This window comes from Solanum dulcamara, chromosome 6 (genome assembly GCF_947179165.1).
Source record: "Solanum dulcamara chromosome 6, daSolDulc1.2, whole genome shotgun sequence".
Lineage (NCBI taxonomy): Eukaryota > Viridiplantae > Streptophyta > Magnoliopsida > Solanales > Solanaceae > Solanum > Solanum dulcamara.
Genome location: NC_077242.1, coordinates 75784502 through 75796309, shown reverse-complemented (window position 1 = coordinate 75796309; position 11808 = coordinate 75784502). Strand labels below are relative to the sequence as shown.

At 34.8% G+C, this 11808-nt stretch overlaps 1 protein-coding gene across 1 annotated transcript; it reads left to right on the top strand.

The window, feature by feature from the left end:
• The first annotated feature begins 279 nt into the window (after positions 1-279).
• LOC129891565 (uncharacterized) lies at positions 280-11302 on the top strand. Its single transcript, XM_055966963.1, has 13 exons — positions 280-691; positions 1497-1559; positions 2494-2937; positions 6081-6152; positions 6269-6394; positions 6484-6699; positions 7879-7926; positions 8136-8297; positions 8770-8931; positions 9269-9362; positions 10126-10244; positions 10335-10379; positions 10793-11302. The coding sequence occupies exons 1-13, from the start codon at positions 350-352 to the stop codon at positions 11024-11026; spliced, it is 2127 nt and encodes a 708-aa protein (XP_055822938.1). The 5' UTR covers positions 280-349; the 3' UTR covers positions 11027-11302.
• The last annotated feature ends 506 nt before the right edge of the window (positions 11303-11808 follow it).

Below are 11808 nucleotides of genomic sequence, written 5' to 3'. Positions count from 1 at the left end.
GGTCTAATAATGACGACTTATTAAATGATACTGTTTTCGAAAGGCGAACTTAATTGTTTTGGAGATTATGTGTCATATAATAGGAATTTTTGAATTATTATATTTTTAAAAAATAAATTAATTGTAAGGATACAATGAAAAAACTTTAATTAATTATATCTTAGTTTTGTAAATTAACTAGTAATTTAGAACAATTATTCATAATAATGTGTATACTAATATGGGAGTATAATTCACCCACTTTTTAGAAATTTTCATATTTTTGTAGTCCCTATTTAGTATAACCAAAACCCCTTCTAAAACCCCCTTACATGCCAACTAAAATCTTATCTCCTCCAAATTTTCAACCATGTCCATGGCTTCTACCAAGATTTTAGTCCCTTCCCATTTTTCATTCTTGAATTCAAATCCCAAATTCACATTCCCAAAAATTCAATCTTTTTCACTATACTCAAACCCCTTTTGCATTACATGTTCAAAGAAGGTAAAAAGAAGAGGAAAATTGAGGTATCCATCTGAGAAAAAGAAGTTAAAACAGCAACAAGAAGCTCAAGTTGATGTTGAAAACAAGTTTGAAGGGATTTGGAGGCTCTCAAAGCTCAGTGTTTCAGTTCATAAAGACCCTGGAAAAGATTTCTTAGGTGTTTCAGATGCTTTGCTCCAAGAAATTGCTAAAGTTCTTGAATTTCCGGTAAAAAATGTTAAATTTATAATATATTTGAGTTTTTTTGTTTAGTGAAAGCAGTAGAAATCGCTGAAGTTCTTGAATTTCCTTGAAAAAAGTTAACTTTAGAATATATTTGAGTTTTTTTGTTTAGTGAAAGCAGTAGAAATCGCTGAAGTTCTTGAATTTCCTTGAAAAAAGTTAACTTTAGAGTATATCTGAGTTTTCGTTGAGTGGAAGTAGTAGAAATTGCTAAAGTTCTTGAATTTCCGGTAAAAAGTTAACTTTAGAATATATATTTGAGTTTTTCTTGTTGAGTGAAAGTAGTAGAAAGTGCAAAATGAAAATTGTGTTTTTAGTTTGTGTTTAGTTAGTCTCACTTAGTAGCCTAATTTGATTTTGGTTGCCCATTTGACTAATTTTTGTAGAAATATTTCTTGAATTTTGGTAAATTCAGTGAGCCTTAGAATATATTTGAGTTTTGTGTTGAGTGAAAGTAATTGAAATTGCAACATGAGAATTGGTTGTTGAGTTTGTGTTCAATTAGTTTCATATTAAATAGCATAATTTGATTTTGGTGGTCCATTTGCTCAATCTTTATAGAAATATTTGATGTCAAATATTTGAAGTTGGAACTGTCAATAGTATGTATTTAGTTAGATAGGATACATATAAGATCAATTGATAGTCAAATTTATTGTTATGACTTCAAAGTCAGCATTTGGCAGAGGGAGTTTTTGTATATTAAATTTTGGATTTCTGGAAAATTCAGTCAGCTTTAGAATATCTTTGCATTTGATGTCAAAAAGTGCTCTTCTTATCTATTTTGTAGGTTGCTTCAATGTTGCCACAGGAGGCATTTAAAGTTGTTAGAAAATCTTTTGATGCTCGCAAGGTTCGTTTCCCTCAAAGCAACTCTTTTGAAACATTCCCTCTATATCAGGGCTGAGCTTGTTTTGTATATCAGCTTGTGTTTTTTGCTTCTGTATCAAGTAACCTGCACGTTGGTTTTCTAATATTATACGTTCAACCATCTTACATTCCAATATAACCACCATATGGTGCTCAAAGACCATGTTTAAGTGAATAATCTAGACTATGAATCTGTAGTTCCGTCCATTGTAAAAATGTGCTTAATTAATCCAGAGTGTGATTTGGCATATTCGAAAACCCAAAGATCATGATCACATTGTCCAGAAAAAAGTTATCCAAATATCCAAGCTCGTTAAGCTGAGATGCAAGATACATCTTGCATCCTTCCATTAGGAGAACCGAATTTAGAACTTCTTGGACCAAGCACTAAAGTGGCTCAATAGATTCAAATGTTTCAGTCAATTACTTGTATAAAAAGAATGTTTCAATCAATTGCATCTTTCCAAGAAAAAACTTGACCAAACCTTGTTTATCATGATCTAATTGGGATACTTAAGTATATACATGAGGATGGTGTAGCTCCTTAGCATATGCTTTCCAGGTTTTCCTTTCTCCATCATTAGCTCTTTGCTTTATTTCCTTCCAGTCGTTAATGAACATTGACTGTCCTTAGTTAATTTAGCTATAATGTATTGAATTGAAGGAAAGACAGTAGGAAAAAGAGTCCATATCCAAACCTAGAGCATATTCCATCAATGATTTCCGAATACTTATTTCTACCATTTTAGGATGCTCATGTAATTGAGCTTCTTATGGGATGTATCCTTGATTATAGTGTAGGGATGATGGTGTTGGTGATTTTGTAGCATTAGCATTGAATTGCTTGAAACAAAACATGTAATAGGTACAGTTGAACAATGTCGATATACTTAATTTCTACATTAACCTTATTGCAGTTGCAAAAGGAACAGAAGTTTGTATATACAGTTGATGTGGATGTCCATAAACTACTAAATTTAGAGCCTCGTACTTTGGAATTCATCTCTGAATTGGAACCCAAGGTTGGCTTAATTGAGCATTTGGCTCATGACAGAACTTCTGGTGACATAATGAGCATAGTACATGCTTGCAGAAAGTCGGGTCAGGATGCAACTACTTCAGAACATGGAGATACAAATCTCTGCAATGGATCACATACAAATGCAAATCATAGAAAACCAAAAGTTGCAGTTGTTGGTAGTGGGCCTGCAGGGTTGTTTGCTTCTCTTGTGCTTGCTGAATTTGGAGCAGATGTTACACTGATGGAAAGGGGAGAAGCCGTTGAGAAAAGGGGCCGTGACATTGGTGCTCTGGTTGTTCGACGGATATTGCAAGAGGAGAGCAACTTTTGCTTTGGGGAGGTTATATCCCAATTCACTTATTTCCTTCAAAGGTTTTTCCAGCTTCTTGAGATTAATTTCTGCAATTTGCCCCTGTTTGTTTTGTGGCTATCTGCTTGAAGCAATTCTTGACATATACTGTTGCAGCTCTTGGTACTATCTGTGACTTTAGAAATGTAGTTGAGAGTTGTCTCATTTTCCTTCATATTAGTAGTCGTAGTATTACTCTGGGAGTTTCCTGTTATTCGATTTTTGTGACTATTTAGTGTTTCTTGCACTTCAACTATGGACACTCAATGTGAAAGCTAACTCTCACTAGGTCTGGACGTGAAACCTTTTGGCCAAAGTAAAATTCTTTCGGGGTTTCATTGTATCTGAAAAATACCGAGCTTTAACTGCCGTAGTACTTCCTGTTACATCTGATTAAGTGTCACGACCCAAGCCTAGGGCCTTGACGTGACATGGCGAATGAGGAACCCGAAAGTACCTCAAACAAGCCTCTTAGCATTCTTTTAGCCTTTCATAGGTAATGATGATAAATAAACAAGCGGAAATCATAATAAATCTTCAACTTACAAATGTCCAACAATACCTCTAACTATTAGATTTAACGGGGCTAAGACAAGTCCCTAGCTCACCCTCAATCATAATAGAAGAAATTCCATAGTAAAATATCTTAACATATCATAAACTAGAAAGATAAAGGAGTATTGTTCCCGGAACATGGGAACTCACCAAAAGTAGTCTTCAATGGAATATCAACTAGCCACGTGGAGGAGAATGAGGAGGAGCACTGATCCCTACATGGTGATATCATGTAGGCAAAAGAGTATGCATTAGTACTTTGAATGTACTAAGTATGTAAGGATGCATGAACATTGAGGAAACATTAAAACATTTATGTAATATGGAACATAATTTAATGTATGCATAATAAATCATATATATCCTTTAAAACATTCACTTTGTGGGAAATTAACCATAACCGACATTTAAGACCATGCGAGCTATTACATGGAATCCAACATAACCCCCTACGTTGGCCGGGGAGACTACTTGCCGGGTAGAACTCCGTCAACTTCATTCGTTTCTTTAACTTTAACTTTAAGGGCTATTTATGGATCCATTAGCCTAAGCCTACAAGGGCTCCTATGTTGGCACATAGTTAATGAGACAAGGGGTTGCTACTAGGATTCCCTTACCGAATCCCACCTCAATGCCTCATTCGGTGCTAAGTCAATCCCACGGAATAGTTTAATACTTCAAAATATTCATAGCATATAACTTGAGAATTCAAACATCATATTCGTTAGAACAGCTCATTAAAACATTTGATAATTCAAATATGCAAGAATTGTCCTTATTGCACAAAGAATCCATCATTCATATTATTTCATCATTCTTTCATTTCATAAGACTCTCTTTTTTTATCATAGATATTGCTTTCATAAACATTTATTTGGAGTCAAAGCTTTCAAGTCAAACTTTATTAAAAACATAGTAAAACTAGGTGGGTTCAAATCACTTTAACTTGCAAATATGTATGTAAATAAATATACATAAATACTTTGAAATCCATTAATTAAAAATCATGCTTTAAATAACCCACCATGAATTTCAAGAGCCTTTAAATAGATAAATAGAAGAATTACTTGTAAACCATCAATTCATACATATGAAATTATGTTGCATCAAAATAGAGCAATAATCATTAGTTTAACCATGATTCATACTATTAAGTAAAATTAAGAATTAACATAAGAAAATATTACTTGAAATCAAGATATTTAATTGAAAGAGTTTTTGGACTACATGGGTGGAAGAACCCATGGATAAACACCCACATAACTTAGAGTAAAGCTTAAAGAAAATAAACATAATTTATCATATAATCAAAATAATTTAGACATGAGAGTGGAAGGAATACTCTCATTGAAACCTTACATACCTGGAAACCGAAGCTTTAGTTGGTACCGGAAGACTTAATGACCACTCTTGAGTCCTAGCTTTTCTCCTTGCCGGAACGTTTTGTGTACTACCCGGAATATATGAATTACCGGAATAGTATTTCTTCACTACTAAGAACTAAAACTATATTTGAGAATGTGTAAAGAAGTGTATAGAGAGAAGATTTGCTTGAGAAAGCTTGATGAATAAAATGAGGAAATAAGGTGGGTATTTATAAGTGGGAAAGAGGACCTAACAATAAATAAAATAATTATAAATAAAAATCTGAAAATTTAGTGGAATATATTGATGTCATGGATGATGTTAAATGGAGGACAATTTATGTCATGAGTGATGTCAAATGTATCTAGATCTTTCTATGGTAGGTGAAATGAGTTATCTTTGACAGAATACTCGTTTTGGGAGCTACGTTTGAATAAGATAAATTCCTTATTAGGATTTGGTATCTTCATAAGAATTGTAGATATGGAAGTCTAGTTTCATATCGTTCAAGAATCAACCAATTTGGATAAACCTACAGTGAGATATGATTTTTCTTCTATAAACACTCATTTCCGTCACAGCATCCTACCTTACAAAGATTAATTTATTTGACCTACTTAACCTCCGAATCTTAAAATATGGTCTTCATAAAAGTTGTAGGTAATGATCTTGTGGTTACTCAGAAATTTGAATCACTCAATTTGGATATTCCTATGAAAAGTTATGACCAAAATACAGAGGCTGTATCATGTTTAGGCAAAAATTGAAACATCGTATACAACGTTTTTAGGGGATGTTACATTAAGATTCTACAGGATCCCCTTTAATTGTAACAGGACTAACATGTCTTGTGCTGCACTTTGATTTTCATCTACTCCAACCATTGGAGTAAAAAATGTAACAAATTTATTGTTAAAGTTATAGGATGAGATGTTATACTCGTTATTATGCTATTAACCAGTATGTAGCCCATTGATGTGAAAACTAGCAGGACTGCCCTCATACAAATGAAAATGATTCTTCTGATTCTTCTTGAAAAACTCTTATATAAATAAACAATATTTCCGGCTCGGTGTTTCTTCCACATTCCATTTTCTCCTTGATCTTAAGATGTAAATGATGTTGTTCAGTTTGTGAGGCCAAATAGATTGTATGATGTACAGCCATTGGGTCTCTTTTTAGCTACTTATTTACTAAGGACTTATGTGTGACAGGGTGGTGCAGGTACTTGGAGCGACGGGAAGCTAGTTACTAGAATTGGAAGAAACAGCAGTAGTGTTTTAGCAGTAAGTTGCTTCATCTTGGAAAATTATACTTTTCATTTTTAAACTATACATTATTTCTCTAAACACGTTCGTTTTGTCAGTTATCCTTGCCATTCACCCTTAATCTTGATTTCCAGGTTTTGGAAACATTGGTCCACTTTGGAGCTCCACAGAAAATTTTGGTTGATGGAAAACCTCATCTAGGAACTGATAAACTGGTTCCACTTCTTCAAAATTTCCGGCGATACCTTGAAAAGTTGGGTGTAAGTAATTTATAACTTATGCCTCTTAGGAAAGAAATATGAAAGCTTTAGACTTATAAGAATTTCTGTTTTGTTGCTGATATGCTCAGGTCTCCATCATGTTTGGAACAAGGGTGGATGATTTACTCGTCAAGGATAAACATGTGGTGGGAGTCAGAGTTTCTGATCCAAGAGATAACAGATTGCACTCCATGAGCCAGCAGTTGGGGTACGATGCTGTGGTTCTCGCAGTTGGGCATTCTGCACGCGATACATATCAGATGCTTCTTTCTCATGGGGTCAGCCTTGTTGAAAAGGATTTTGCTGTGAGCTCCTGTCCATATTAAATATTTATCTTTAGTTTACATCTCTTTTCTTTTCATTTATAATTTTTGTATTTTATCTAAATTGTACATATGCTAATAGCTTTATGCCTTGGATTGCTGGTTTATATATTCCAATGACAACAACAACACATATCCAGTGTAACTCCACAAGTGGAGTCTGGGGAGAGTAAGTGTGCACAAACCTTACCCCTACCTTGCGCAGGAGGAGAGGCTGTTTCCAACAGACCCTCAGCTCAAGGAAAGCAAAAACACAACATTTATGGAAACATAAGCACAACAACTGCAGGATAGTTGAAAAAAACGAGGCATAAGATACAACAAGTAGTAATAGAAAACTAAAAATGAGATATAAGGAAATAATAAAATAATAAAAATACCGAAAATAATACTAATACTACTAGTAGGAAAAGCAAGATGCGAAACTATTAGTACTGGCCTTCTACCCAAATCCTCGACCTCCATACTCGCCTATCAAGGATCATGTCCTTGGTAAGTTTAAGGCTTGCCATGTCCTGCCTGATAACTTCTCCCCAATATATCTTTGACCTACCTCTACCTCTCATCAAACCCTCCAATGTCAACCTCTCACACCTCTTCACTGGGGCGTCTGTGCATCTCCTCTTGACAAGGCATTAAATATCTTTCCAGACAAAGATAACAATAGGGAGGGGGAGGGTTTATAACTGGGGCTCTGGTGGTCATACCACAACAGGAAAGTTAATTAATTACATTTGTTGTGAGAAGTAGCAATATTATCCAGATGTAGATATTAAATGTAAACTATATTGAAAAGAGTCAGCGGCAATATGATTATATAAATTTAGTCCTTCGAGGATGAATAAATAGGTAACATTTTAAATAAATATTTGATCATAATAGGACCTCATACAAAAATATTGAATGTGCGCAATGGGACTCCCATATGGGAAGTAATATTTTAGGCATCTATATTAGTTCGTCAGTCCAATTGAAGTAACTTCATTTGTGGAGTTTAATCTAAAATGTGTTTAGCGGAAGTAACTTGTCTGTTATATTGTCCTTGATGTCTTTGGTTAATTAGTATTGACTCTCGTAGTTTAGATTTTTGCTATAATCTTGTTGGTATTCCATCATTGGCAAAGATACAATCATTCTCCTATTAAATTGTATTAATTGCAGGTTGGCTTGCGGGTTGAGCATCCTCAAGAATTAATAAACAGCATACAGGTTTGTTACTGAACACAAACAATCATTAATTTATTTGTGATACAGTGTATTAACTTTTTCCCTCTAGCACTTCAGAGTTGTCCTTCGACTTCCTAAGCTATTTCATTATATGTGAGCAAGTACATTTGTTGTATTTTCCTCTCTAAGTTTAATTATACCGTGACATTTAACATGAAAACAATTTGTGTTTTTGGTCCAATAATATTCAGTATTCTGGATTGGCCAATGAAGTTCAAAGTGGACGCGGGAAAGTTCCTGTTGCTGATTACAAGGTTGTTGAATATGTTAATACAAATGATATTGCTTTGCCTGCAAATTCTGCACCAAGAAATCACAGTTGTTACTCCTTTTGCATGTGTCCTGGTGGCCAGGTACAACAACTGCTCTTGTTCATAATTGATGATGAAATATTATGATTCGTCTGACATTTGCTTATGCTTTTCCAATTTTCTAATTATATTATTCCCTCTCATGCAACATAAATCAAATCTGCTTTCTTTATTGGTTTTCATGTTTTCTTCACTGCCGTATTTTCTTTTTCATAACTACTTTGATTTGCTGTACTTGAGCCGAGGGTCTATCGAAAATAACCTCTCTACCTCCATGAGGTCGGTGTAAGGATTGTGTACCATCCCCAAATCCGACATACGGGATTACATTGGGTATGTTGTCGTGCAACATAAATCCAATGGTTTGAACTTTTCTTTCATTATAGACGAGTGATGACAACAACTAGAAATGTTTATATACCTATGTTAGTTTGGCAATATCCGAAAGACGTGTATTTTTTTAATAGACTTCAGTGTAGATTTCGATATAATTTACTTGGGAAGATTTTGGCAGGTAGTTTTAACCAGTACAGATCTATCAGAGCTCTGTATCAATGGCATGTCATTTTCCCGCCGGTCATCTAAATGGGCGAATGCTGCACTTGTTGTTACAGTCTCATCAAAGGATTTTGCTGCTTTGGACTTGCACGGACCTCTCGCTGGTGTTGAATTTCAGGTACTCCTTAAGTGTCCATACTGGTCGCTTAGAAATAAACATGTTATGCATGAACTCGTTTTGGTACCGAAGATATTTGTATCACGTGTGAAAGTGAAATCAATTTATTTTGGAAATATAGGCATTATCTTGATATGGCAGTAGATAGAAGCCATAACATTATATGATAAAACAAGTATAAACAATAGAGTTTTCGTCTTTGAGAATTTAGTTCAATCAATTGTTTCTTGCAAGGTATTGTTGAATTATCCCAAGGCCCCTAAGTGTGAAATGGGTACATTTATCATTTGTCAATATTTTACTTGCAAGTGTTTTCATCTCGACTGTATGATTTCAGAGGATGTTTGAGCGAAGGGCAGCTGCAATGGGCGGAGGCAATTTCGTGGTACCTGTTCAAACGGTGACCGATTTTCTCGACAACAAATTGTCAGGTAGACCTCTTTGTTGGGGTTGGTGGCATTATTGGGGGTTAGATATTTGGAGTAAATACCCATAACTACCACTTCTACAGGTTCATCACTCATTTAATAGTTACAGTCAGACCTCTCTATATAACATTTCACTATAACGGTCAAGTTTTCTTTGAAACGACTTTCACATTATGTTATATTACAACCTCTGTTTCAATTTGTTTGTCTGGTTTTGACTTGACACGGAGTTTATTCAAGTAAAGAAGACTTTTGAATCTTGTGGTTTTAAACTAAAGATATGTAGAATGTACCAAAATATCCTTCAATCTTGTAGTCTTAAACATGTCATGTGGAAAGTTGAAAAAGAGTTTCCAAAAAAAGAAAAAGAGACATTCTTTTTGAAATGGACTAAAAAGAAAGTAGGACAAACAAATTGAAACGGGGGAAGCGTATGTTTTCTATAACATCTCGCTACAACAATGAAAATATATATAGACAAACGATGTCGTTGTAGAGAGGTTTGACTATACTAGACTCACTATAGTAGTCTGTCTGTCTGCTCTTGCTGAAATCACTCTATGGTCACATCACCAAGCCACCCAATAAACGGACTGATGACTTGTTAGTTCAGTACTTCAGTACTCCGAAGTCCTTAACTATTCTAGGAGGATGCTGCACCTCCTCGGGACTACCAACTAACACATTTTTTACAACAAGTCTTTTTGAATTGGAAGAGCAGGAAGCGGACTAGAAATACTTATCTGGCTTAAAATTCGTTTTACAGGGCCATCAGTGCCATCATCCAGTTATAGATTAGGAGTAAAGGCAACAAATCTGCATGAACTATTCCCTAGTCACATAACCAGCTCTTTACAACAATCACTTTTGAAGTTTGACAAAGAGGTATGTTCCTGTCTTGAGCATACGATAATCATATCGCTAAATGTCCATCTCAGAAACTTAACACCATTTCTGTTGAAATTGGAACTACAGTTGCCGGGATTTATTTCCAGTAATGCTCTTCTTCATGGAGTAGAGGTAATGCACACCTTTCTTCGTGAAACTCAAGTTATTTAATTATACATATTTTCTCTGAGTTGGAAATTACATGCTTCTAAATTCATAAAGCATAGAATCTATTCTTACATCCAGATTTTCGGAGAGTTCATTGCTTAAATAGAACTATTGGAAATAGATGAACAAAGTCACTCTTATTTCTTTTCTTTTGTATCAGAAAGGTCACTTATTTTTTGTTATTTCACTCGAAAGGTCTTTTTTTCCTTTCTTTTGTATCCAAAAAGCTGGTATCTTCTGCTATTTACTCAAAAGGTAGTTTTAATGACCATTTAAGCGATGAACTCGATATTTAAACAAAGGATTCAACTTAATAACTTGCACATTTCTTGCTTCATGACCCAAAGTTGTAACTTTTCATTTCTTCCTCATTACAGACAAGAACTAGTTCCCCTGTCCAGATCTCGCGAAGTGCTGACACTTACGAAAGCACGTCCTTAAGAGGGCTTTACCCTATCGGAGAAGGAGCGGGTTATGCTGGTGGGATAGTAAGTGCAGCTGTTGATGGCATGTATAGCGGCTTTGCTTTAGCGAAAAGCTTAGGTCTTTTTCATGGCAGCATCGAGTCGATTTTAGGGAAGGCTCAGAGTGCTGGCGTTGCAAAATATTGACACCATTATATCTAGTTTTGTTTTCACTATGTTGTGTAAATCATTGACTACTCATTGTTGATCTAGCAACTCTTCATATATAGTTCCGAGGCGAATCCAGAATTTAGAGTAGTTAGTAGGTTCTAAATGAATGTGATCTATTATTTGTAAACGTTTTCGAGTTTTCAGCCTTCAGTTCTTATTCTGGACAGTTGTTACACAACAATGTTTGTTGATTTGCATTGTAAAACCTACTACCGTGATGTAGACACTATATGTGTCTTTATCAAAAAACTATTTCTAAGAGTTCCGATACTGCTAGAGCCCAGTAGTGTATTTTTTGGATGATCCGACACATGTTTGAAGAGTCGTAGCAATAGGGTGGGTCTAAAAGTAAATATTCAAGTATCACCGGATGTGATTTAATGGTCAAGGAAGTTGAAATCACCAAGAAAAATCAAGGTTGGAATTTTAGTAGAGGTGAAAAAATTGAGGTGATTTCTCATCTTCCTTGATTTTGGTGGATAGAGTTACTCATCTTCCGTGAAATAGTTGAGGTATGTGCAAGCCAAACCTAAACACTACCGTTATCCCAAATAAACGAGACATACACTCTATTCTCATAGACCTTATCTCTACCTTGTCAGGCAGAAAGACTGTTTTGAAAAGATCATTAGCTCAAAAAAAAGCAAAAAACACAATATTTATGAAGACATAAGCAATAAAAAAACAGTAAGAAAATAGGGCTTACAGGACAATAAGTAGTAATAAAAAATAGCAAAAATATCAAAAAAATGGAGTAA

Excerpts from the sequence above, each read along its gene's own strand:
- LOC129891565 (XM_055966963.1), top strand. The coding sequence starts at position 350 with ATGTCCATGGCTTCTACCAAGATTTTAGTCCCTTCCCATTTTTCATTC. Across the intron at positions 6,395-6,483 it reads GATACCTTGAAAAGTTGGGT|GTCTCCATCATGTTTGGAAC; the intron begins GTAAGTAATTTA and ends TGATATGCTCAG. Across the intron at positions 10,245-10,334 it reads TTTTGAAGTTTGACAAAGAG|TTGCCGGGATTTATTTCCAG; the intron begins GTATGTTCCTGT and ends TTGGAACTACAG.